General features: G+C 35.4%; 1 protein-coding gene across 2 annotated transcripts in view; it reads left to right on the top strand.

The window, feature by feature from the left end:
- The window catches only part of LOC148829510 (PDZ domain-containing RING finger protein 4-like), a 198,873-nt gene that overhangs the window by 153,026 nt on the left and 19,155 nt on the right, over nt 1-26,692 (top strand). For both annotated transcript variants that reach the window (XM_088923196.1, XM_088923197.1), the window contains one exon: nt 24,940-25,193. In XM_088923196.1, the coding sequence (XP_088779322.1) occupies nt 24,940-25,193 (254 nt within the window). The remainder of the gene's footprint in view (nt 1-24,939; nt 25,194-26,692) is intronic.

The raw sequence follows: 26,692 nt of genomic DNA, 5'->3' as shown, positions 1-26,692 counted from the left end.
TTATTAAAAGTAAAAAAGTTGAAAAGAATCAAAATAGAATTAAAAGAACACAATAATGAATAGGTTGAAATCAAAAGTGGATTTATCGAAATTAGTCTCATATAGAAATAGAAAACCAAAAATTCAGTAGTCTGTAGTCTTAGCAGTGTTATATTTTAACTGTGTCTTTTCAGTTTCAGGCATGCTTCATTCATGTATGATACTGTAATTTCACATTTTTTGCGAATGAATGACTGAATTTTTTTTTCACCACTTGACCTGAAGGCTACTGTACTTCATTAATCTTGCCTTATTTCTCTCAATGGCATTGGTGAAATTGGCTAGAACTGTTTGTTGTGACTGCCATCAAGAAAAACACTAGACAGCTGGCCTTTCGAGGTTTTGTATTCCATACCATACCTTTTCATGTTCATTCACTTGTTTGATGGAGCAAGCTACTGATTCTAGCTAAAGATCACTGTTATTACAGATTTATGTTTTTACTTTATTTGCAGATTAAGTCTAGACAAAAGTGTGATCATTACACTTGGTGTGTGCTCTCACATCAGCACCAGATATTGGAGTTACAGTAGATGCCACAAAAACATTGAAATGGGGCCACCGCACCATTGAAATGAAATTAAGGTTCAGCAATCTCATTGTTTTGTAATGAACATGTTGACTAGACTATAGTACAATCACTTTGTCTGCCTTCACAAAAGCTCCCAATTGCAGCTTAAGAAGAAGATCAATGTTCAGCATCATTGTGATCAGATTGACTCTCTGAACTTATTATATCTGGCTAACAAAGCACTGATTTATATTGTCCCCCTGTGATGTGTTGTAGCTAGCATATTACCATTTGATTTTCAAAGAATATTTTTTTAATGTAGTTTACATTGGTGTCAATAAAGCTACTTTCAACAGAATAGAAAAGTGTAAAATGTCCTTTTAAATTAACATTATTATCCATCAGATGGTGTCTTTTTAGTTTTTGAAAAGCAGGATAAAAACTCATACTATAGCTTGCAATCTTGGTACACAGTATAAAATTTAACTGTAGTGATAAAGATGTGATAAATGAGGCTTTAGTTATCTGTTAAAATATAAAATGTCTCATTAAATTTTATTGGACATTTGTGTAATCTGAGGCATCATATGTGCTATTTAAGATTAAAGATCACTAAGAATTCCAGCAAAATATTCTGGACTAGTTACTGAATACCTTACTGAATATTTTTATTTTGAAAAACTCTGCATTGCAGTTTTTAGACACAAATATTAAGCCCTTGATTTCACATTATGTAAAAGAAGTATTGACAATGCTAATAGACAGCTATTCATAAGTCAAACATTGTTTTAAGTTGGCCAAGTAGAGTATTTCTGAAGAAATTTTAACTAATATATACTGCCGAGCAGAGAAATACATTATGCAAAACAATGATGTTTTCTGATGTTTTATGTTCATAGTACTATTTTTCAATATTAAAAATAATATGGTGAAGGTAGTACACCACCCTCATTTAACAATTTCATTTGCATTTTCGTTTAAACTGAATATTGTTCTTGCCATATAACAAAGGCCAGGAATTAAGTTTCAATATTACATAATTACTCCCCTTGTACCAATAACAACATTGTGTCTGACCCAAGAGAATGATGTTCTGACAACATAAGATTATAAGAAAGGCTACAAAAAAGTGGAGGCAATTTGGCCCATCTGGCACATTTGCTAATTAGTAGCTTATTGACCAAAGGATCTCATCCACATATTTCTTGAAGGAAGCTAAGATATTGGCATCAACCACATGCCTGGGTAGCTTGTTCTACTCCCACAAACCTTTGGACAAAGAAGTGCCTCCTGTTCTCAATTTTATTTGCACTTTCACATATTTTCAACTTGCTGTCCTCTAGTTAGCTTTTCGCTCTTGATTCTGAAGAAGTCCAATGTTTGGACTATGGCAGTGTCTTCAAGGATTTTGAGTACCTCTATCACGTCCTTTCATAGTCTTCTCTGTTCAAGACTAAAAAGATTAAGTTCTTTAAGCCTGTCTGAGTAGACCATTTCCATAAGCCCTTGACTGCCTCTAGTTCTTCTCTGGACTGAATCCAGAGTAGCAGTATCTTTTGACCAAAATTGTAAAAATATTCTGAATGAGGCCTAAGAAGTGCATCATACTATTTGAACATAGCATACCTTGATTGTAACTCTACAGGTTTTAATATATAGCCTTTTGACTATATAACATTGTCTGCAAGATTTAAATCATATGTCAATATAAACACCCAGGTCATTTTTAAATGTAATCTTGTAATGTTTCCCATTTAGAATTGATGGTTGTATTTTACTACCTGCTTGTAAAATCCTCTAAAGTCCCCATTAAACATAAATTCCCTTTTTTGATTTTTTTTCAAAAACATTTGAATTTCATTTGCTACTTGTATTGCGTTTACTTACCATCTGTAGACTTGACTAATTTACAAGAATCTAGATCTTTGATATAAATTAAGAGCAACAGTGTTCCTAGTACAAGTCCCTGTGTTTCTTCAGTAATTACTTACAATAATTGCTACATTAGCAATTTTCCAGTGTCTGGGTACTACCTCCATCTTTAATGAATGTTGTAAGAATTACAGACAAGAGCTCAAGCTCCTAGTTAAGTTGTACATTGCCTTCAGGCAGTGTAAATCTGACAGTCAACATTGGCCTTTTGTACCAAAAAATGACTGATTGGATATACTGTAAAACTTCAGAGCTATTAGAGAGAAAAACATATTACCTCTTTGGATGTAATTTCACCCAGTGTGATGCTTACCCATTGAAATAGAGCTCAGTTGTGTCTGGATTTATTTCTCCTCATTCACCGTCACAGTATTTGCGGATTTATAAAGATAAAAGGTAAATTCCATGCTAAAATATAAAGAAAAGAAACAAAATGTGGTCAGCTTCACAGCCCAAATACTGTGTTTCATTTCTTTTTATTTTAGTATGGAATGAACTTTGACCTGTTCCTTTGCAGCCTACACATGCTGACACAGCTCCCTACTCAAAAGATTTAGAAAGGTCACAGGTGAGGAAATGGAGAACATGGGACTTATTCTACTCTTGGTGTTTCCAAAGAAAAATGGCAACATTTTCAAAGGGTGTAATGTACTTAGTTTCATGTGTAAAAAAGACAATAGAATTATAAACTATGAATTTATAGAAATGAATTAAATTATTTTATGAATAGAAATTGTAATTAGTAAAATAACTTAGACATTTTCATGGATTTTATGTAGTTAAATGGTAGATTAAGATAACTAGTTAAGATAACTAGTACATTGGCAAAAACCTAAAATCCTGTCTAAAACCATTTGAGCTATGCTGAAATGATGTGCAGAACAATAACTTTCATTAAAAGCAAAATACTTGAACAAATAATGAACTGAATATTGTTGGTATGGTAGTTAACTGTTTCAGCACAATACCTGAGTCCAAGGCATTTGCAGATTACAGAAAACAGACATGGGAGGGGCATTGAAGACATTAGCAAAAAGGATGTCTTATGGTTGCTGTGATACTATAATATGTTTGTTGCGTAAGGCACGTACAACAAATGTCTGTGGGTATGTTTAAGAGGTATGTTATTGGGCCGTTTTATGTTTGATTATTTATTTATGGTCATAGGAGTTGATGTTGCAGGCAAGGCTTGAAAAATCAATACAGCAGTTTTATTCTTTGAGTACAGAGAGCTGTGTGATAAAAACTGTAGTCTCCATCATGATTGGTCTATTAATGTCATTCAGTTGGAGCTTTGTATTTATTTTCAAATATAGCTGTTCCATGAGCAACAAGATATAGTTTTCTGAAACTCGGTAAAAAAATCAGAGTTGTGTGTGTAAGGGAAGAATTGGTTATTGTGGCAGATTTTACATTTCCTCAGATGAAAAATATGTATCAAGGATGTGAGAATCTGAAATTAAAATGGCAAATGTTTATCAATTGTTTCCATACTTAGTATTGTCAGAGCACCTATCAGGGAAATGCCTGTAGGAATATAGTGTTTTCAAACAATCAACACGGAGTGAGAAGGTCTATTACAGGACGCTATTATCATAATATATGTTTAGGGAACTGTATAGAGTCCAAAACAAGTCCAAAAAGGTTTACTGTTTCAGGAATGCAGACTCTGAAGGAGAAAGAGCCAAGAAGGAAAGTAGAGTGGGAGGGGACAGATATGAAATCAATTTAATCCATCCCTCCATTTTTAGTAACTGTGAGGTGAGCCAGAGCATAATTTAGAGATACCAGTTCACCCAAACAGTATGTCTTTGGACTGTGGAGAAAACTGCTTGCTGAACCCCTAAGTAAAATCCTGAACAGTAATGGACAGCTTAACATGCAAAATCCACACAGAAGGTGTCCCAGGCTGGCATGAATCCCAGTACCCAAAAGCTATGAGGCTAACCTCCAAGCCACCCTCCCTGGATAGCAATAGTTTACAGATATTTTGCTTCAAGCACAGAACAGATTTGTCCAAAGGTTAAAAAAATTAAAGGCCTGAAAGCACATTCCAAATGGTTTAATGAATCAATCAAGAAACAAAAATTGAAAAAGCAAGTTATAAAATTAAAAATAACAGGATTTCAAAATAACAGGACTCAGTTACAGAAAATGAGTATAATTAACTTTGATCAATAAAGGGGGAAATAGCTAATTTCACCGAGGTGTTTACCAAAGAAGAAATCAAAAACATGCTTCAGGTTGAGGAAACGCAAACTTCTATATTAAAAAGCATTAACACAGAAGAGGCAGAAGTCATAGAGGTACAAGAACCTAAAAAAAAATTCCAGGGTCATCATGGTATTCTAACAAATGTGCTAAAGGAAATTCCAGGTGCTATTTGTAGGACATTAGCAATGCTCTGTCAGCAGTCATTCAAGACGGTAGCAATGCCCATGGATGGGAAAATTGCTAGTGTAACTTCCATTAATTAAAAGGATGAAAAATTGAACCAAACAATTCTAGATAAAGAACAAGTAAAGGTTTATTCCATGCTGAAAAGAGAAGAAAGGAAACACGTTTCGGCCGGGGAGCACACCTGAAGAAGGCTCCATGGCCGAAACGTTGTGTTTTCTTTCTTCTCTTTTCAGCATGGAATAAACCTATTACTTGTTCCTTTGCAGCTTCGCATGCTGAAGCAGCTACCCACCTGAACTAATTCTAGATAAGTATTTTACTACAAATATATCTCTGGAAATTACTGTGCCCAACAAACTGTTGAGACAGTAAAGTCAAAACTGTTATTTTTCCATTGCAGTCGAAGAATTCACAGTTATGATTATGAGATTTAGAGGATAACGAGTAAAAGGATGATAAGTACAATATACTGTAATGTCCATTTCTTCATATCTTCATATCTTTGGGTAATGTCCTGCATGCATTTGATAATATTTGGGCAAAAGCATTCTTTGTTTACAACCCAGTGAATTCAAGTGATCATAAATATTTGGACACATTCACAAGTTTAGAGGTTAAATGGTAGTATATGAGGTCCTTGGATCAATTAGCCACTAATAAGCATACAAGACACCCTTTTCCTATTAATGCACAATATAGGATTTTAATTGTTTCTAGAAAATACACATATCCATATATATATATAGATGCAAGGCTTTCACTTGAAAAGTAAAAATGGCCCGAAGAGCAGTTTGAAATCTTTTGCCATCTGGCCAGACTAGTTAAAATAAAAGATAATGAAGGAAGAACATCATTTAACAGTTGTTATTGCTTGTCATTGAAACATCTCATAGAGGCAAAATTCAATTTAACATTTTTGATTTACAATGCAGGTTCAATAGAAGCAATAACGCACAGGAAAAGCGGCTAATTTTTTGTTCTTGCAATGTAGGGCTATTTGTCACTGTGGCAGACAGGTGATAAAATGTAACACCATAGTAGCTGAACATCCATACAAATTGTCTTGGTGACATCCATTATATTGGATATAAAGTTAGGCCAAAAGACTGGTGATGCCTGAGGTAGAAAGAAATTAAACTCAAGCTCTGAATATTGCATGTTCCGTACCTTTGCTTGGTCAAATTATTTGTGTTGTTGTACACAGTATGAATGTGAAATGTTTACAGCGGGCTTTTCCCTATTTTAATATATCCCATTAAAATTATTATTCAAAGCAGAGGCGGGTCAATATATAGGTACAATTAGAGAGATTTTATTTTTTCCTGTATTATTTCAAGCATTGCTTCAAAGTGCTGGCACCAAGTTTTCTGTGGCACTGGGTTCAATTTCAGACCTGGGTGCTATCAGCATAGAGATTGCATGTTCTCCCTGTGTTAGTGTGGGTTTTCTCCAGGTATTCAGGTTTGCTCCCACAGTCCAAAAACATACCGGTAGGTTAATTGGCTTCTGGGAAAATGGCTCTAAATGTGAGTGTGTGTTTTTCTGTGACACTGGCATCCCATCTAGAGTATACCCTGCCTTGCTCCCATTACTTGCCAAAATCTCTTAATTGGAAGAAATGATTAAAAATGGATGGATAGAATAAATGGATGTAATATTTAATTCTTGGAGTCTTTTGTTGTTGTTATGTAACTGTGCTGGAACAAAAGTTAAAAAGATAACCATTTCCTATTAAGCTAGTAATCATTAGAACTTTTTTTCAATGGTTACCACAGTTTACAAGTAGATCTATTGTGTTGTCTGTATTATACCTTGTAAGCCTGTTAACATAGATTACCCACTACAAGCCGGAATAATTACAATCATGAAGAGTTTAAAGGGGATTCATTATATTTTTGTAAAGCACTGAAAATTATAATATTGGGAATATTGGTTGGTTAAAGAACCATTAGGACAAATAAACAAATTAAAATAATATCAAATGGAAAGTATGTAAAGTAATTAGTTCCTTCCTTATTTAGATGGGTTAATGGTTATCACTATCCTGGAAATACTCTGGGAATCAGCATGTATGTTTCTTGATATCAATGGTCCAGAAAGTCTCCTATCCCTATCATTAGTAGCTTTATTATGCCCCATAATTAGGATTGTATCCACTCTGTGGTGACACTCAAGTACAGTATGTCCATCAGATGGAACCAGCTAAGGAAATCCCAGTAAACCAGGGGGAACACCCACTGTCTGTCTCCAGAGCTGATGTGTACAAAGTCTTTAAAAAGACTAATACACGCAAGGCTCCTGGCACCGACGCTATCCCTGGTTGTGTCCTGAAGGCCTGCGCAGATCAACTAGCGGACATCTTCACGGACATATATTTAATCTCTCCCTCACTCAACTGCCTAAATGACTACCGCCCCATTGCACTCACATCCATCATCGTGAAGTACTTCGAGCGGCTGATCAAAGCACACATCACCTCCTTTTTACCTGACACCTTGGACCCACTGCAATTTGCATACCGACAAAAGAGTTCAACTGAGGACACCATTGCCACTGCTCTACACACTACCATCTCACACCTAGACAAGAAAGAAACATATGTGAGAATGCTGTTTATTGATTACAGCTCAGAATGCAACATCATCGTACCCTCAAGGTTTATCACCAAGCTCCAAGACCTAGGACTAAGATCCCCCTTTCTGCATGTGGATCCTGGACTTTCTGACGGGCCAACTGCAGGTAGTGAGAGTAGGCACAAATACATCCTCCACCCTGACATTGGCGTCCCCCAGGGCTAGGTACTCAGCCTTCTCCTCTACTCCCTATTCACCCACGACTGCGTCTCCAGGAACAAAAACAAACTTGATCATCAAGTTTGCGGATGATACAACGATCATTGGCTTGATCAGGAACAGTGATGAGTCCGCGTACAGGGAGGAGGTAGAAACACTGACAGCATGGACTACAGGAATCATCGAGGAACAGACCCATTCACATCAGCGGGTCCGCAGTGGAGAGAGTCAACAGTTTCAAATTCCTAGGTGTCAACATCACAGACGATCTAACCTGGACCCACCACACCAACCTCATTGCTAAGATAGCATGGCAGCGCCTATTCTTTCTCCGCTGACTAAAGAAATTCGGCATGCCGTCACACATCCTAACAAATTTTTACAGGTGCACCACTGAAAGCATCCTTACCAGCTGCATCACTGCCTGGTGTGGTAACTGCTCCGCCCGAGACCGCAAGGTACTCCAGAGGGTGGTGAAACTGGCTCAAAACACTACCAGCTGTGCACTACAGAACATCAAGGATATCTACTCTGTTAGATGCCTCAAGAAGGCCAGGTCTGTCCTCAGGGACCCCAGTCACCCTAACCACAACTTGTTCTCTCTACTACCATCCGGAAAACAGTACTGAAGTATACACACCAAGACAACCAGTTTCGTAAGAGCTTCTTCCCCCAGGCAGTAAGACTGCTAAACAGCCAACCACAGCAGACGCCTGCAGTTACCCAAATGGCCACTGGTGAATAGGCAACCTCCTTAAACTGACAAGGTGCACTGGTGCCCTGCTGCCACTTGCACTCTCAGGACACATATGAAGAGCGCTAAATACCTCCTATCCTTTTGTGACTTTTACACAATATGTAAATTGTATTGTAAATTGCAATTGTTTAATTTATTGTATCCTAATGTTAATCTAATCCCTATAAATTCCTGTCCTTCTACTCTTCTATCCCTCTTAACGAGCTCGCGGATGAAGCATTTCATTGCCAACAACACTGCTGTATGCTGTACTGTTCGTGCATTGATAAATAAACCTTGATTGTTTGATTGATTGATTGATAGATTACTGTTTCTGTTTACGTCTCCATCACCTGGGGTCATACAGGTACGTTATGGTTTGTCATTTATCATCTTTATTATCACACTTAATAGTATTTTCCATACAAAATTAAACAAAGTGAGCTGTGTGGAAAAAATCAGTTGCCCAAGCTTGCTATTGTTGTTAATGTGGGATAATGTGAGATATAGTTTTTAGGCTTAATAAAGTCTTTCTAATTTAGATCTGTAAGAGTACATTTTCCTTTAAAAGAAACACTTGTTAGTAGTTGTAAGAAAACTTCAGTGTTTGCCAATTAATTCTACGGTAAACAACGAGTTATTTATAAAATACCTTAATTAAATGCACTACATAATTTGTGATTTAAAGCTTGTATTTAAACATTTAACACCTGCTCAAAATTATTTTTCAGTGACCACCTAACTTTCCTGATAAGTCTGCCAACAATTTGCCAGCATTTGATGCTTGTAACATTGAGCGATTAAATGTGCATTTAATATGCTGTTCATTTGTAAGCAACCAGAGAATAAAACCACCTAAAGAATAAAATATAAAAAGAAAAGTTGAAGATTAACAAAAGAGATAAAGTGACAAATCTAAAGCCTGTTTATTCTGAGAGTCCAGAATCAATTCTATTTCAGAAAGGACAAAAGAAATGTAATGTATAAGAGCAGAATCAAGACAAGGTAAGAGGAATATGAAACTTTTAAAGTTTGCGTCTTTAAGTTTAGTCATAGTGTGCTCATAAAAAAGTTCCAACTTTTGGTAGATTTTAGTTATTTAATAATGCAATGTTCCATGACACCCATGTTATATTGAGTTTGCACTGTACAAACATTTTCAGGTCTGAAAAACATTCTAAAGATTTTCTTTTTAATTTCAAGGGTTTTGTACTGCTAAACTCTGCTACTTAGCAGAAATCCAGAATGAAAATCCACCACCCCTTTTCTCCCCACCCCATAAACCTAAGTGCTACAGTCTACATGGAAAAAGATCCATCCTCTGTGAAACGTTTCTCTTCTATCAAACAAGTGGATGTGGCTAAGCAAATCAGCCCTGTAGGGTTAAGTTTAACCTCAGTGTCATCCATAGTTTCTCCAGACACCTTCTCAGCAGTGGTCACTGTAATACTGTGAGGCTAGTTAACATCAATGGGTTTCCTTTAGTGTAAGTACAGTACATCAGAGACAGTTCTGTTAAATTATAACTATATGCCGTGTATTTTTGTATATGAAATACAATAATATGGGTACTCTGTGCTGTAGGGGTTCAGATTCATGTTACACCTTAATTAAATGTACTGTTTTAAGTGCATTTTGTTTTTTCAAGTAAGGAATTAAAAAAGGTGTGGAAACTCATATACATATATGTTAAAAATTAGATAATAATGTTAATTTTAAAGGATGTCTAACATGTTCATTTAACAATTGTGGCAAGGAGTTAACGTAACACAAAGTTATAAGTTATACGTTATGAAGAAAATTATAGAACAAGATGATGTAGAATTAAATACAGAACACTACTATGAACAAGTACATTCACAAGTCAGGCATATAAAATATTTATATGCATTATGCTGGTGTGTTAAGGTTTCTCAAAATCTTTATTTCTTTGTCCCTTTGTCTCTGTGAGATTTCTTTATGGATTTCTGGAAAGGAAATGCCAACAACCTCTATCTTGACCTTCACAGATTTTGTTATCACCTACATCCCTGAAGTGGAAGAAACTAGCGAGAAATCAGTCTTGCAAAATAATAACTTTAACTCCTCATGATACCTTGTAAACCACCACCAAAAATTCTGTTATATTTCTTTTTTTAATCAGAGAGAAGAATATTTCCTTTACAATACTTTGCATAAAACTTGGAAATATTGAATAGCTCTGTAATGCGAAAGATAGCTGTAGGCAGTATATTCATTGTCATTTATACTGCTCTAGGTTAAAGGTTAAAACTGGTTCATGTTGAGAGTTGAGACTGTCAAATTTCCCTGGTGGCCAGGCGTTTTTACTGCAGTTTCATATCATTGGATAACACCAGTCAGCTCTAGGTCTAGTTCCGATAGTGGCTTTGATTGTCATGAGTGATTTATATACTCATAACATCTTTACTGTACAGGAACTGTAGTCATATTTTAGTGTGACACTTATTATTGAAATGAGACATTTAGATCCATGAATAGAAGCTGCCTTCTAGTAATCCGGTAAAGTATTAAGAACTGCTCACACAGAACAAGAAACATTACCAGTTAGGATTTACTGACCCTTCAGTATTTACATTTTCTTCTTTCGTTTTGATATAGGAATTTTACTTCTGTATCTGTTAAGAACTTCAAAATAAAATATTCTCCTGGTGAAAAAAGAAATGTTCACAGATTATGGTTATTATTCACACATTACATTTTATCAATGCAAAAAATAGCTGTTTACCTTTACTATGTAAACTAAGGCTCAGATTAAAATTAAAGCTCTTATCCATGTGTTAATCAGCAGTCACATACCTCCTGCCAATCTTTAAGGGCTAATTCCCAGGCCTATGAAGAAGAAACATCTAGTAAGCAAGAGGCCACTGTGAGGTAACAAGTTCCTAATTAGCAGTGGACAGAAAAGCTTTGATTTAATTGGGGTTTAAGCAAAGGTGAAAGAAAAATCTATGTTGCAATTTATTCTTGTTTAGTTATTCTGCACAACAAAATGGTGTTTAAAGACAAAGTTCGATCAGAAATTTTGGTAATTCTATTCCTCAGATATTTTATGTTCAGCAGGAAGACAGTCTTTTAAAGAGGTGTAAATGTCTTCTAATGAAAATTTACAATACTGAACACATGGAGAATGTGCATAATGTGCAATGAGAAATCCTTGACCACATCCTACTGTACAGTTTGATACATTACAGACCTTAAACCAGCAGTCATACAGTGTTCTAAAGTGTTTGCACTGAATAATTGGGATAAATATCAGAGGACAAATACTGTCAGATCAACAAAAAAAAAACACTGTAAAAGAAATGATATTGTAGGAACACATACAGTATCAAGATATAACTAGATTTTCTCTTTTTTATAAAATGTTATGAAATTTTATTAGATAACTTGTGAATCATGTTGCTCATGTTGCTTTAAATGTTTAAATAAGAACATTTACTATTTAATTAATATTCATTGATATTTAAGAAGCTGAACTGTCTATTTGCATAACCGATAGAGAAAAGCAAATACGTTTGCCTTTGATTACATAACTTGATGTAGACTGATAATTATCTTTTTATTTAAGTAAGCATTGTACTGTATATGAAGTAAATGTACTACATTTTGTTCTTTTACTTTATGCAGACTGGGCGAAGAAAGATTTCACTAATTCTAGGGCATTATTAAGCTACCATTTTTCATGCAATTCTTAGAAATACAGTAGTTTAAACCTCCTGACATGCGAATTAACATGACAACATTGTTTTTAAGACATTTGGGGATAAATATAAACCTTTTAAAACCACAGAGAATTCATAAAACCAAAGCATGCTATTTATAAACTTTAAAAACCTTTGCTTGTTTCACAACAATTTCACGCTGTACAAATACTCCTCTGCACAGAGATGTTTAAACATCAGCAGTTCTCTTTCATACAAGTTCATGAATTACTGTTTGTGTGCAGTAAATGAACTCTGCATACTATATAGTATGCATAGTTCATTTACTGAACTGGTATACTGTAATGATCATTTTTTGTGTTTGGTACAGAGCTACCAAGTAACTTCTATGTTTGTGGTATAGTAAACTGTTACACTTTAACCTTATTCCCTGATGTTTTATTATGACCTAAGTAAATTCTATTAGTTTTTAGTTAATCTATTATTGTACTACAGTATTATTGCACAAGAAGTAAAAGATACATGCATAAATGGTGGCCTTTTTATCCTGGGAAATTCTAATGTAGGAAGAGATACAAGATTGTTTGTCTGAATTTTATTACCACTACATAATGTTCATACAGTATCTCTTCAGCTGCTCTGCACAAAACAGAAATAGCTCGATATTCTTTTGTCAATACCTGTAGTGTGAAAGATTGTTAGGCGTTCTGCAGTCAAAAAGCAAACCTGAGTTAAAATGTATAGTATAAGCCAGATCTTAAGAAAATGATCTTAAGCATTGAAATACTAATTGGATTACTAGATTACAATATTCATTATCAAACTGATTAATAATTCTGCTGCAGCTGTGAAAGTTTGGAATTTCCTTTTTTTGTCATGGCTCATAGCAACCACTCCTGTACTGCATGGGGAGAATAAGGAAGGATAGACTAGTTCTTCCAACCTGCCTTCCCCTCATGTCATTCATCTTTTGAACTGATGCAAGCTCCACAGTGTCTTACAGATGCAGCCATTCAAAATGCGCGGGCGATACCGCATTATTTTCCGGTACGCTGTACGCAGTCTACCGCAAGCTACCGGTAAATACCGCGAGTTACCGGTAAATACCGCTAGCAAAATAATAGTATCCGGAATTTCCGCAAGGTGGAGCTAATAAAGCTCAACCTCTCATGTTTGAGCTGTAGCCATCAAAGTCTTTAACGAAGATATTAATAATAGTATTAATAATAAATGACCTTGGACAAGCTGTAAACTCAAAGTATTGCCCTGGTCCACATTCTTTTTTTCATTGACCGTCTTTGTAAAAGTAACGCCACAGCATTTCGCAATCACGCATTTTTTTCCAATCATGCAAAGTACAGTGATTCACCATGCCTTTCACATGCTCATAAAAGAGATTGATTTAGGGACATAAACATATTACCGTATGCAAACTGTACTGTATACAGTATGTATATGTATATTTAATGTCTTAACTGTGCCCGTTTAAGTATTGAATATTCATATCTAATTTTACCACTGAAGGGAAATCTTAGTAGCTGAGCATAAAAACAATAGGAGCATACTGCAACGCGTGTGAAGGCCATAAACGATATTAATTTTGGAACATAAACATACAGTATATGGCTGGTCTCGGTACTTTAAAGAAAACATACACGAAACATGGTTTCATTATGACCAGAATCTTGAGATATTTTTAACTTGATTTACAGTATTTGAGAGGTATGTCTTAACACCGATACTACAGTGCTTAAGTACTACTCACGTATATGTTTCTAGGTTTATATTATGCATTTCATACGGTCAAATTACTTTTGAGCAACTAATAAGAAGCGCGAAACGGTATGCGTTTTACTTTCGTTTCGTGCTGGGACCCGTGGATTGATTAGAGATATCAAGTACATACAAGTCATTTTTTAAATGTTGTAGTTCGTCTTGAAAAAATGTTACGAGTACATCATCTATCAACAATTACACAGGTTCTGTTTCCATATTGCGGATTTTGGTTACGTAATATTATTTTCTAGATTTCACGTTGTGAATATATGATTTGGGCAAACAGAGCCGCAAAGAAGTACATTATGGGTTGTTGTTTTTTTTTGCAGTTTTATCTAGAACAAGCGATGCTTAAACCTTTGTCTGATTCTTGTGAAACTATCCACACGACAGTTACAGTACCTAGGAGTTGACTTCAGTGATGTCACTGATGGGATGTTTCTAAAAATCCATCCTCTGTAAAACGTCTTCTCTAGTTGTCCTGCATATGTATTCGCTAATGAAGCTGTGTGTTCTGAGCCTGGATCTCTACATTTCTGTATGAACCACCTTAGAGGGCTAAAGACAGCTTGTGTTTAAATTGAGTGTAAGGCAATTTATGCTTCTAAAGTCATGGTCAGCATTTTTGTACTGTGCTGTAAACTTGTTCTGTGCCTAGTCACATTATTTTATAGCGTTTTCATAGCGTTATCAAATCTGGTGGCGCTGTGTTAGTTTCCTGACTCCCATGTCACATGGTCTGTGATTGTAACCTGTAATACCGGTTTAATTCGTCACAGCCAGCACTCCGGTTGTAAAGTAGAAGCAGGCGAGATTTCCAGCGAAAAACACCTCCCCCTTCTTCAGGTGTGAGGGTCTTCTGCTCAGAATGAAACGCTAAAATGTAATGTAGGCTCTGAATGGGTTCTGACTTGCTTTAACAAAATATGTTTACAAATCCTTTCACCTGGCATTTTCGTAGTTAGAAATTATGGAACGCTCTGTTAAAAGCAAGGGAGTTTTTATGTCCGTTGCAGTTCTTTTGCAACATGAATATAATTATATCGTTATTAATTTCTTGAGATACGCGATTCCATATTATATTCCCTTTTAATCAAATTCTAAAAGTATGCTTGTTGACTCCGGTATCGCGTTAGTTAAAGACTTCGATGCTTAAAATGTTTAGGAGAAATGGAATACTGGTGTGTATGTTTTCTTTAAAGTACCGAGACCAGCCATATACTGTATGTTTAAGTTCCAAAATTAATATCGTTTATGGACTTCACACGCGTTGCAGTATGCTCCTATTCTTTTTATGCTCAGGCACTAAGTAAAAGGAGATGCTTCATATTGCTTGACTAATTTTAAAAACTAAGTTAGAAATGCAGACGCTCCCTCGGTGCGCTGCTCTGGTGCGCCGGCTCTTACACAGTGCCTGTCTGCCGTAAGCGTTACAATATACATACCCAACACTGCTTGTACCCATCTGTCATGCAAATAAAACACCTTGAATTGAATTGAATTGAGGGGAGAGGGGGGAATACTAAAGGCAATACTGGCTCAATACCCTCGATGGGCTTTGACGTGCTAATGCGTTGGTTTAACAGTCCGGGTGTGGCAGGCTTCCAATGTCAACTCGACTCGATTGGAAGACAATGAACGTATTTTGTGATATTTAGAAATATAAATTTGTTTGGTGCGAGTGAGGTTTTATTTAATCTCTGACCAAGGGAAACGTTTCATTTTTTCAAAGAAATGTTTGTTAAAAAATAAAGTCATAGTTCTATGGGATTCAATCACAGACCATGTGACAAGGGAGTCAGGAAACTACTCTAACACACAGCGCCACCGGATTTAATAACGCAATAAAAACGCTATAAAATAATGTGACTAGGCACAGAAAAAGTTTACAGCACAGTACAATAATAAATGCTGACCATGACTTTAGAAGCATAAATTACCTTACACTCAATTTAAACACAAGCTGTCTTTCTGTATGAACCTCTAAGCTGGTTCATACAGAAAATGTAGAAATGCATTAGCCTGATTATGATTAAAAAACACATAATTAAACACGCGTTTGCGATTTAAATCAGAACACGATTTAAATCAATATAAATGTTTATATTGTAACGCATACTGTCCAGCCTCCATTTCTCTATAAAAATTTACTCTGTTGCACACACACACACAATAGAAGGAGGAACCGCTGTCAGAAGGGAAGATATGTTCAAAATATCGCAAATATCGTTCATGTTGCGATATTTTGAAATATAAAAGTCAATTTATTGTCCATAATATCGCTATTCTATTTTTTCGAAGAAATGTTTGTTAAAAGAAAAGTCCGGCACCAGCTGGATTCGATCACACAACCTCCCAGTTGCTAGTCACGCACCTAGACCAGTCGGCTAGAAGACAGCTCGCATGAACAGGCAGGCGAAAAAGCCCTACACAGCCCTGTCGCAGCACACGAATACCGTTATTAAATTCTTTAGATACGCGATTCCATATTATATTCCCTTTTAATCAAATTCTAAAAGTATGCTTGTTGACTCCGGTATCATGTTAGTTAAAGACTTCAAAGCTTAAAATGTTTAGGGAGAAATGGAATACTGGTGTGTATTTTTTTCTTTAAAGTACCAAGACCAGCTACAGTATATACTGTATGTTTATGTTCCAAAATTAATATCGTTTATGGCCTTCACACGCGTTACAGTATGCTCCTATTCTTTTTATGCTCAGCTACTAAGATTTCCCTTCAGTGGTAAAATTCAATATCTACAACGGGCACAGCAAAGACGTTTTTACTGTAAGTCTTTCTACGACAGACCAACGGACCACGAGTGCCCCTGTCGGTCAACCAATCACGTACTGCGGTGCCACGCGTCATCTTGCGTCATACTGAGCGACGTCACCTGCGGTACGTGTCTGTGACGCGCACTTTGAATGGCTGCATCTGTATACAGGACTGGCCCTTGGCTAAGGTGTGACTGCATAGGGCCCTGAGGCCACCAGGGGTCCCCCAAAAATTTGCAACACAACGTATTTTGTTTTAATCTGCATATTCAAATGTGAGTTAAAATTCTCTCCAGTGGCTCTGTTGTTGCTGTGCTAATCTAGGCTGTTAAAGTTTGTTAGTCATAAATTATAATATTATAAGTTCTGAATGCAAGTGTAATTTTTTGTTTCACTGTCGATGTAGTAAATGACTCATCTTTGCCGTAAAATGACAATATCAGTGCAGTTTCAGCTGCTGCTACACCAAATACTGTTAATTTAATTTCAGATGTAATAAATGTGATCAGTTTTATTATGTATATCATGTAATGAAATATTACAAGTGACCTTTTACTTGCATTGCAAAATGTTGTAATGGATTAAAATTAAAACCATGTAGTTGCAACTGGTAAATGTACATCATCCTCCAAAATGACTTACCCATCTGGTATTGAGAAAAGGAAGTGCAGAAAAGAAGAGCAGGATAAATGATCTCAAAACAGAGGGACGCCAAATCAAGTCACTGCAATAATGCATTTGTATTTCATTTGGTTTTGAGTCAGATCCATATCTAGCGAACAGTAGTCAAGCCACATTTTCTAGCCAGTCATGTGGACTACTTGAGGTGTGTCCCTAGAAGTTACCATTTCACAATACTTTCAGTGTTAAAATACTTGTTATATTTGTAAAGTGTATGCTTCTTGTTTGTAAGTTATTTATTATGTGTTCTTCAGAACTTTTTAATCAAAGGTTTCTTGTTATATAATTCATTAATTTAATTGTTCTAAATAGTAATATAAGTTTGGGATGGGAGCTGATAATAATGTATGCACAAATCATGATCTGGAGGGGCTCCTTTCCATGATCTTGCGTAGGGCCCCCAAAAAGCTTGGGCTAGCCCTGGTGTTATAGGAGAGATAGGCACAGCTGGAAGAGCTGCAGGTCCCTCTGAAGTCACTGTACGTTTGGAAGCACCTGTCTATTTAATCCTAGCCCTGTCCCTGGTAGTGCTCTGCCTATTGTGTGCCCCCTCTTGGGAAATCATGGCCACAGTCAACTAGGGACACAAACCAGGCTTGAACTACTGATGGTGAAGCCATAGTGCCCAACCTTGGCTTCCTGTGAAGGATTGTAAAAGTAAGAATTGTTCCAGGCTAGATGATCTTCGAATCTAAATAACAAATCTTTGAAATACCAAGACATTTTCAATAAAACCTTATGACAACATATAGAAAAACTCAACAGAATGGTAGCATAGTGTACAAGCTGTCTAGTTCTGCCAGCTCTGGGATTTCTTAAAATAAGTAAGTAGAATCTCAACTTTAACATTTGTGAATTCACTTATCTGCGATTCTGTCTGGCTCACTGGGTTTTGGATGCAAGAAGAGCAAAGAGGGATGAAACACAGCTGAAGTTTGTTAAGCAGAACTCAGATTAGCAGTGCAATATCCTAGGATCGTGAGACAAATCTAGCTATTGAGTGAGCCTCTCCCTGCTTCCTGCCCAAGCACCTACAGTACTACCCCCCACCAAGCATCTGCATCTCAGTGTGCTCTTGGTTTGGTGCATTGTAATGAACCTTCCTGCTTCTGTGTCCACAGTGTGGGGAATGACAGGTTAGCGACGGCTTTATAGGTTCACTGACATTTTTATTGCCAGTTTCATTACAGTGGGGCGTGCTAATCATGGAGGCAGAGTGAAAAAGTAGAGGCTGGAGTGGACGCAGAGAATTAATGTTGTTTATTTTAACTGATTACCATATGTTTGTGTGTACTGTATGTGGAGGATGTTTACTGTTTTTTTACTAGTTGTTCAATATTAATTAAATTTAAATTTAAATCCAATGCATCATTTCTTAAATATTTTTATATATTATATAATATAACATTATAAGGGATGGTCACTGATGTCTTTTAATCATACATCCTATATACTGTAGTACATTAGGCAATGCTATAAGGGTAGACTTGGTTATGCAGTATGCAAATTTGGCTATTTTCAACAGTTCTCTGTACCGAACCCTCACAAATCGATATACCCAATCTTACCTTACTAAAAACTAATAACACAATCCAAACTAGACCTCATAGAGGGAACTTGTTCCTAGAGTACTCTATGCCTTTTGTTTGAATTTAGCATGCCACAGTAGGAAGAAGCAATCCTGCTCTGATTTTGAAGCAATTTAGGAAAGTTTGTTTAATTAAGTTGTGGAGGATGTTTAATTTCCAGAATACTTAAAACCCACAGGGTGTTCTGGAGCCTTTTATTTTAATACCTAAATAAGGTTATACATAAATGGTAATATGAAATGTGCCCTTTTCTTCCTCTGTTGAGCATGTAGGACTTTTCCTTTGCATACAGTCCAGGTTTGAAGACAAAGTTAAAGGTGAAAGCAAGTGAGGCAACTTCTTAATCCTCAAAAAAGAAGGTGGACAAGATTGAAGCAAAGAAGAAAGCTCAAAATAAAGATAGTAACACCCTGAAGAAAACATAACAAAACTTCACTTGCAACTTGCTTAGTAAAACAAATAAGAACTGTTACAAATAAGTGCAGTATAAATCAGAAATATGTAAGCAAGTAATCATTCTCACAGCAGAGGGCAAGGAATCCTTTCTGTTCTGTAATAAAATGTAAAAATAAATAACATTGAGGACTATTAGGGAATCTGAGTTAGCCATATTGAATTATCCAGAACATTAAAATAAAACTCAGAAGACACAACTGGAACCTAAGTACTTAGTAAGTACTTAGTAAGAGACAGTTGTTTACACAAGGGGTTGTGGGATTCTGGAACAAGCTATTTAGACATGTTTTTAACTCTGAAACCATTGCTTCTTGCAAGACTGGATTAGATCCCCAACGTATTAAATTACTAAAAACAAAGTGAGTTAAAGGGAGGACTGGTCTCTTCTCATTTGCTATCGTAGCTTTCTTTTTTTCTTAGCTCTTAAAACCTGGAAATTGTAGCTATAATATAATGTTTGGCAAAGACTGTGCCTTTAAACCATTAAGTTTTACCTGTCGTTGTAAACGGTAAGGATTTGGTTTACTGTGTACTTTTGACTGTTCATTGTCCTGACTGAAATAGATTTCTGATCCACTGATACTACAAATACTGGCTTTGTATGCAGTGATAATGTATGTGGTAATTCATGCTTTTTATTTTTTCATTACAATTACATTAATTCATTGCTTGTTAGTGTAACTAAACATGTTCTTAAAGTGCAGTATGTTCAGAACTCAATTGCTCAGATTTTAACCAAATGTCTGACAACGCATTATCTGTTTTAAACTCCTTGCACTAGCTTCATCTGCATATTTTCCTTCATGATATCCAATATGTGAATATCTTTCAGATTAAGATTAAAAGTACTGTTGCTTGACTGACCTTGGATAGTGTGTGTGCAATCTACATCAGTAAACGTCCTTATATCCAGTACCTGCATATGATTACTGATCTTCAGACTCTGGCCTTCTTTCAGTTTCTACTTTGAGTGTCCGAACATTTGGAGTGAACGTGTTTTCAGTTCTGATGAGCCAAGAGTTTGGAGTAATCCTCCAGTATAAAGTATATCAGATCTTGCAAGTCAGTCAGCACTTTCAAATCCTATCTTTAAAACTCATTTTTTTCCTTTAGGTGGTAGGTTTGTTTAATCTGTGTATAGCTGTCACTTTTGAGATTTGTGCATTTACAATCTAGATATTTCTTTATACCCACTAAACAAAGATGTTACCAGTGAACTACTAGTCCACAGTTTGAAAACAACATGAAAATATTGAATATGAGAGACAATATGAATATGAGACAATACTTTTAATCAGTTAGGTAACAATAAAAGATTTAATCAATTTAATCAATCAAATATAGACATTAGACACTGATATGCAGATATTTTGATATTTTTTTAATGTGACTAGTAAAATTACTTATGACAACATTAATTGCAAAATTAGTTATTATTAATGTTTAATCCAAGACTGTTCCTTCTTTAACATTCACTCACAGCTGGCCCATGAACAGTAGGCACACTGAAAAATCTTGGCTGTCATGAAATGTTGTCTACTTAAAATCTTTTTGTAAAAAGAGCTCCAGAAATGGGCCTTATTACTGTGCTTGCCTTCTGCTGTTAAATATCCATGTGTAAACACAAACAGATGGACTACAATTGAATAATTTATTCAATCAATCCCTGGATACTCTCAGGTTCCAAGTTTAAAAATATTTGATTGCCATTTACCACACAGTACAAAAATTTAGGATAAGAAAAATGAAAAAAAAATGAGCTGTAATTAATTTTCATTGATTAAACATTTGTATCTTCTCCCGCCAGTCAGCTGTAGTTTTATTTCTATTATTCCTGTCCTAATTTATATTACTGGAGTCTATATTTTCCAAGGTGCTTAACAACAGAAAACCTTTTACAAACTGTAAAAACAAACAATGCACACATTGTTAAAACCAGATTCTGTTAATGCATAAAAGTTAAAGGTGTCTGTATGATATATCATACACCAACAAAGGCAGTGACAAAAGTTATTATAGTTTTCTTTGCATGAAAAATATATTTTTCTTCATTATATCCAATATGTAAAGTGTCTTTCATTTCTAATATGTGACTGTTGATCATCAACATTAAACCACTCTGCAGCTTTATCAAAACGTTAGGGAGCAAACAGTATTTGTTTAATTTGGATGGTGCTATGGAATAAGTCCAAGCAATATCCACAACTCCATGTTTTTGGACAGTCTCTGCTGTACACATCTGGTGCACATTAGTCTGCAAATCAAATGGAGTAGTCATTTAACAGAAGCTGCATCAGGTACAGAGATGATAAAGCTCGCCTATGAAATGCTATATGCTATACTTAATATTCTAATGTTGATTCTGGATTAATTAGTCCAGCTGGTGCTCATTATATTGAAAAATCAACTCCTTTCCTTTTACTTAATGCAGACTCTTTGATTCAATAATACTCGGTATCAACAATAAGAAGCACAGTGCTGACACAGGTCAGATAGCACCGGAGGGACTGGAAGAAATTTGATCATTTTTTTTCCAACACTGTCACAAGCTGTATTCAGGCTCATTTATCTGTGAGACCTCCTTTGTCTTCCAACCCTCGGCTTTAGGAATTGGCTCTGCAGCCAAAAAGATTGAAACAAGCTGAGACCAAAAGGCAATATGTGCTAATTAAACACACTGAGGTTTTAGCATGCAACGTGTGCTTCTGTATTCAGCACATACTGACGCTAAGCATGGTATTTCAGTATTTCCACAATATCCGTACAAAAGGGCAATGTAATGCATGAACACTGACCCAGCTAATTATCAACTTATAATATATTGTAGCCTTATGTCAGAGAAAATGGAACAAAAACAAGAATAAATCATCTTGAAATGAAATGAATATTACACTTTATAGCAATATTTTCCTTAATACTATTTGCTTTTTAACTTACATTTTAGTTAATGACAGTATAATTTAATTTGGGTTTAGGGAGTGCAGTTACTTTCATTAAAGTCTCATTTTTTAAAAAGGCGAGTTAATTCTAATCCACCTAACCCCAGTGGCACTTAGCCAGTTGTATGCTACCATTAGGGTACCATACCATCACAGACTTGAACTGACAATTTGTGGATTCAACCTACAAATTGCACCTATATTTTAGCCATACTTGCACAGCATATTGCTGAGAAGTAGCAAAAAAGAAATCAGAGATCCCGATTTAACAAAGAGATGTGCATAGGAGATCTGTTGAAGGACAGTATGCAAATTGATCAAGATACCACATGAGGTTTGATCTTGAAGTAAGCCAGGGTATTGACTTCAACAGCTGGCTGGGCAGTTTGTTCCACAACCTTTTGTGTGAAGAAGAGTCATCTGCTCTCTGATTTAATCTATAGTTTCCACATCTGTTGCTCATGTTTATTGTGGATCCTGATTAAATCTTATTTTATTGCTTCTTCATATTGCCTAGAGGAGCTCTAGTTCTCCCATCTTATATTTACCGTTTAAATATTTGCTTCCTACAGTACATTTGTTAAATGTTTGCATAGAATATAAGTTCACTAACTATATCATTATTTACATCATTGATCATCGAGCTACTCTATAGCCTGATTTTGTTTGTTATGCTTGGTGTAGAATACACAGGCCTTATCCATCCAAGGAAATAGTATGGGAAATTTGAAATTTCTCTTTAATTAAACTTATAGTTGCTCTGGATGACTTGCATTTGTTGTAACTCACATTGTATAGCTTGATTACGAACAGGTGGGACTTCTTGTCAATTCAGCTGGATTGTGCAGATAACTATATACTGTACATCTGTTGTGTGTCAAACCACTTTGCATGTGCCCCCAGGCTTGATGTATAATGGTTCACTTGAGACCAAGTTTACCTTCACAGTGACTGTCTTCTACAAAATCCAAAAACTCTTTATTTGATGGATCAGTGTCAACAGTGTGCCATAGGATTAACTCAGTGTGGTTGCAAACAAATTTTCCCTTTGTCAGTGTGTAGATTTTCCTCTTCTTCCATACATCCAGTTATCTATTTTATTAATATTTGTTGTTGGGTGTTTTGTTTAGTTAGTTCACTGGTCTTGGGCTTTGGGTTTGAATCCAGCCTGGAACACCTTTTATGTGTGGATTGCATTCCCACTGTGTTTGCAAAAAATACCTTATGAGCATGGCTAGTTTAATTTGTGTCTATAATTTGTTCCTGTGTGTTTGTTCCAAGTTGGACTAGTGTTCCATACAGAATGTAGTCCCATTTTGCAAATTTTTCTGCTGGATTAGCCTACAGCTCGCTATGCCTAGTATGATGTGCTGTGTACAAGGGATGGATGATTTGCTTTTGTTTTGGTCTTACATACTTACTGTATGTTTTTTTGCCAACATGGTTTTCACTTTTTTGTTATCCCGAAGTTCATCCATCTAAACACCTTCATTATTTTAAATACTTGAGATTCACTTCCAGTCTGGATCACAGCCCATTACTACAGTTTTTCCCCTTCTTTGATGGATATTTATTTCTAGTACAATGATGCATACAAATAAACACACACTGGCAAAAACATCATGCAAGTTATGAATTGGTCTTTTCTAGGAAGGCAAACTCAAAATTAATGATACTGACCTGAATGCCTGCAACCATCATGAATCATAATGATTGGTGATGCTTAAAACCCTATATTTAGGCATATTCAGAGATGATGCCTGTCTTTTGTTTTGGTATTACAGCACAGTCAGGGCAGTATTTCATTTTCATTTTTCTGTTCTTTTATATTACAGAACTTAATGGAGTGATGATTTCTTTATTTCTTTGCTGCAGCAAAAGTTCCATTCTGTTAAGTAATAACAGGTTCTTTCCTATTGATCACTGAAGATGTCTAAAACTCTTTAGGGTATTTTTATAAAGATGCTGTGTGAATGTGACATTCTCTAACATTCAATATACACAAAAATGCTGTTTATCTCTTTGATGTGTTCTTGAGACATCTCTCTGTTGCAAAGAGTGTTTTTATTTAGCTTTTTTAAAATCAAAGTTAAGGCATTCTATGCTGAATAATTTCCCTTCATTTCATGTTGTGACTACTCTGCAGAAGCAAGTACAGAATGCTTACATATACCTGAAGAAACAGTTTCAGTTTAAAGATGTCAGTTTGAAATGAAGGTTACAGTGGATGGATTCTGATTGAGAATGTATTTTTGAAATTTTCAGTGTGCTTTCTATGTGCTAATTCGCCAATCAAGCAAGGTGCTGATTTTGCTCATTTTTTTACATTTGTACTATAGATGTGTGAGTCTAAAGTTTCTTTAATTTTCTTTCATCTTTAGAAAGTTATTGTCAGGAGTTTACATCATACACATAGTGGAGATTTCTTTGATGCTCTTTGTTTCATGAGTCTTTTTTCATTTAGGACAGGTTTACAATGGAGAATAGGTAAGTTGTGAGGTTATCTGCATGTCTCCATGTTGGGAAATGAAGTGGGAAGTTCAAGCAGCTTCTTTAATCCATATCTGAACTCTTTCACAGTGGATGGATTGTTGTTGTTTACTAATTTGTCATTGACAATTGATTAACAGGTTAATGGAAAAGATCTTTCAAAGGCCACACATGAGGAGGCAGTGGAAGCTTTTCGCAGTGCCAAGGAACCCATTGTAGTTCAAGTTTTACGACGAAGTCCTATCAGCAAGAGCCATGGGAATTCTCAGGAAGTTCAGCTTGTGGATGTATGCACACAGACAGATATCACTTTTGAACACATTATGGCTCTCTCCAAGTTAAGACCTTCAAGCCCACCAGTACCTGACATCTGTCCCTTCTTGCTTTCTGACAGGTACAGGGTTTTTTACTTTTTTTTTTACAATAAAAAACTGCTGGTATTATCATAGAATTGTCTTGATGTTATAATTCTGTTTTTCTTCAGATCATAGATCCATCTTTTAATAAGTGGTTTGTATATGTTTTAAGTAAACTGCCCACCAAAAGTATTGGAATGACAAACTCAAAACACTTTTATTTTGTGCTTTACAGTATAGCAGTTTGTATTTGTTATCATTCTATTAATATGAATAATAAGCATAATATACTATGTTTTATATTTCTGTAATTCTTTTGATAATACCTTTGATTACCTTTGGGTAATACCTTTGATAATATGAGAATAATAATTATTTGAACTTTGCTGTCCCAATATTATTTGGAGGATATTGTAATTTCCTAATAATACTGTGTATGAGCTTATCTGAAAAAAAAAATCAGTATGAAAAATGCTTCAGTTTACATTAAATTTCTACTTAATGATCATTATACAACAAGTTAATATAGGTTCCCTTTAAAATTAAGCTTCAAGGATAATGAAGGATAATCCAAGGACAAGACGGGTTTATCAAGTGAATAATTATTAGCATAATTATTAGACACTCTATGGATGATTAATCAAATATACAAATCCATTGACTGTCTCAGTCTTAATGTTGTTATGTTATTAATTGGATAGTACTGTAGGACTGTGATGTAACTGTAATTGGTAGAGTATCACACCTGAATAAGGCTCCACAGCTGAAAACGTTGTGTTTCTTTTCTTCTTTTTTCGGTATAGAATAAACCTTTACTTGTTCCTTTGCAAAATATCACAATGTAGCCTCAAATGAAATTTAGTTTACTGAGCACAATTTTAAAAGCACTTTCTTAGGAGTAGTACATACTTACTGTACATAATTTGTCACATACAAAGGTACTCTCCTGTCAATAGAAGAAGTAAAATCTTGACGGCACTCTTGCCAGTGCTGTATCTATAGATTATGCTTTTGATAATCAAGATGTAAAATTAAAAGTGAGCATTCTGTTTGTCTGTTAATTTCCTGCAACTCAATAAAACAGCCATTACAACCTGAATATAAGTATTAAAGAATGGGACATTAGTTTGATTTAATGGAGGGTTTACAAGGTGATTAAGAGAAAATAGGCTAATAAAAACAGGGACAGCCAGCCTCAGCATTTACTTTCAACCCATTTATCACTGCTGTCTTTGGTGTAACCAATTTGTCACATAAAATACAAAGAATTTATTCTTTCATCTGCTGTGACATGCAAAAACCCTCATTAAAGTGGATTTTAGGGTTGCAACTTGTGTTTTTTACTTATCGTCATAGACGCTAATATTCTATAACACTCTGTTTGTAGTTGTATGCATATGTATAAAAATGGTTAAGCAAACTTTAATATTATAAAATCAATGCTCGAGACTTGTATGTCATAATATGGTATAAAATAGACAGGTGAAAAATAGATGTTTGAAATTATAAATAAGTAAAAAATGAAATGTTAGAAAAT

This window comes from Atractosteus spatula, chromosome 8, assembly GCF_055471065.1.
Source record: "Atractosteus spatula isolate fAtrSpa1 chromosome 8, fAtrSpa1.hap1, whole genome shotgun sequence".
NCBI classification, from domain to species: Eukaryota; Metazoa; Chordata; class Actinopteri; order Semionotiformes; family Lepisosteidae; genus Atractosteus; species Atractosteus spatula.
The sequence above is the reverse complement of the archived record's forward strand: the minus strand, read 5'-3'. Positions and strand labels throughout refer to the sequence as shown.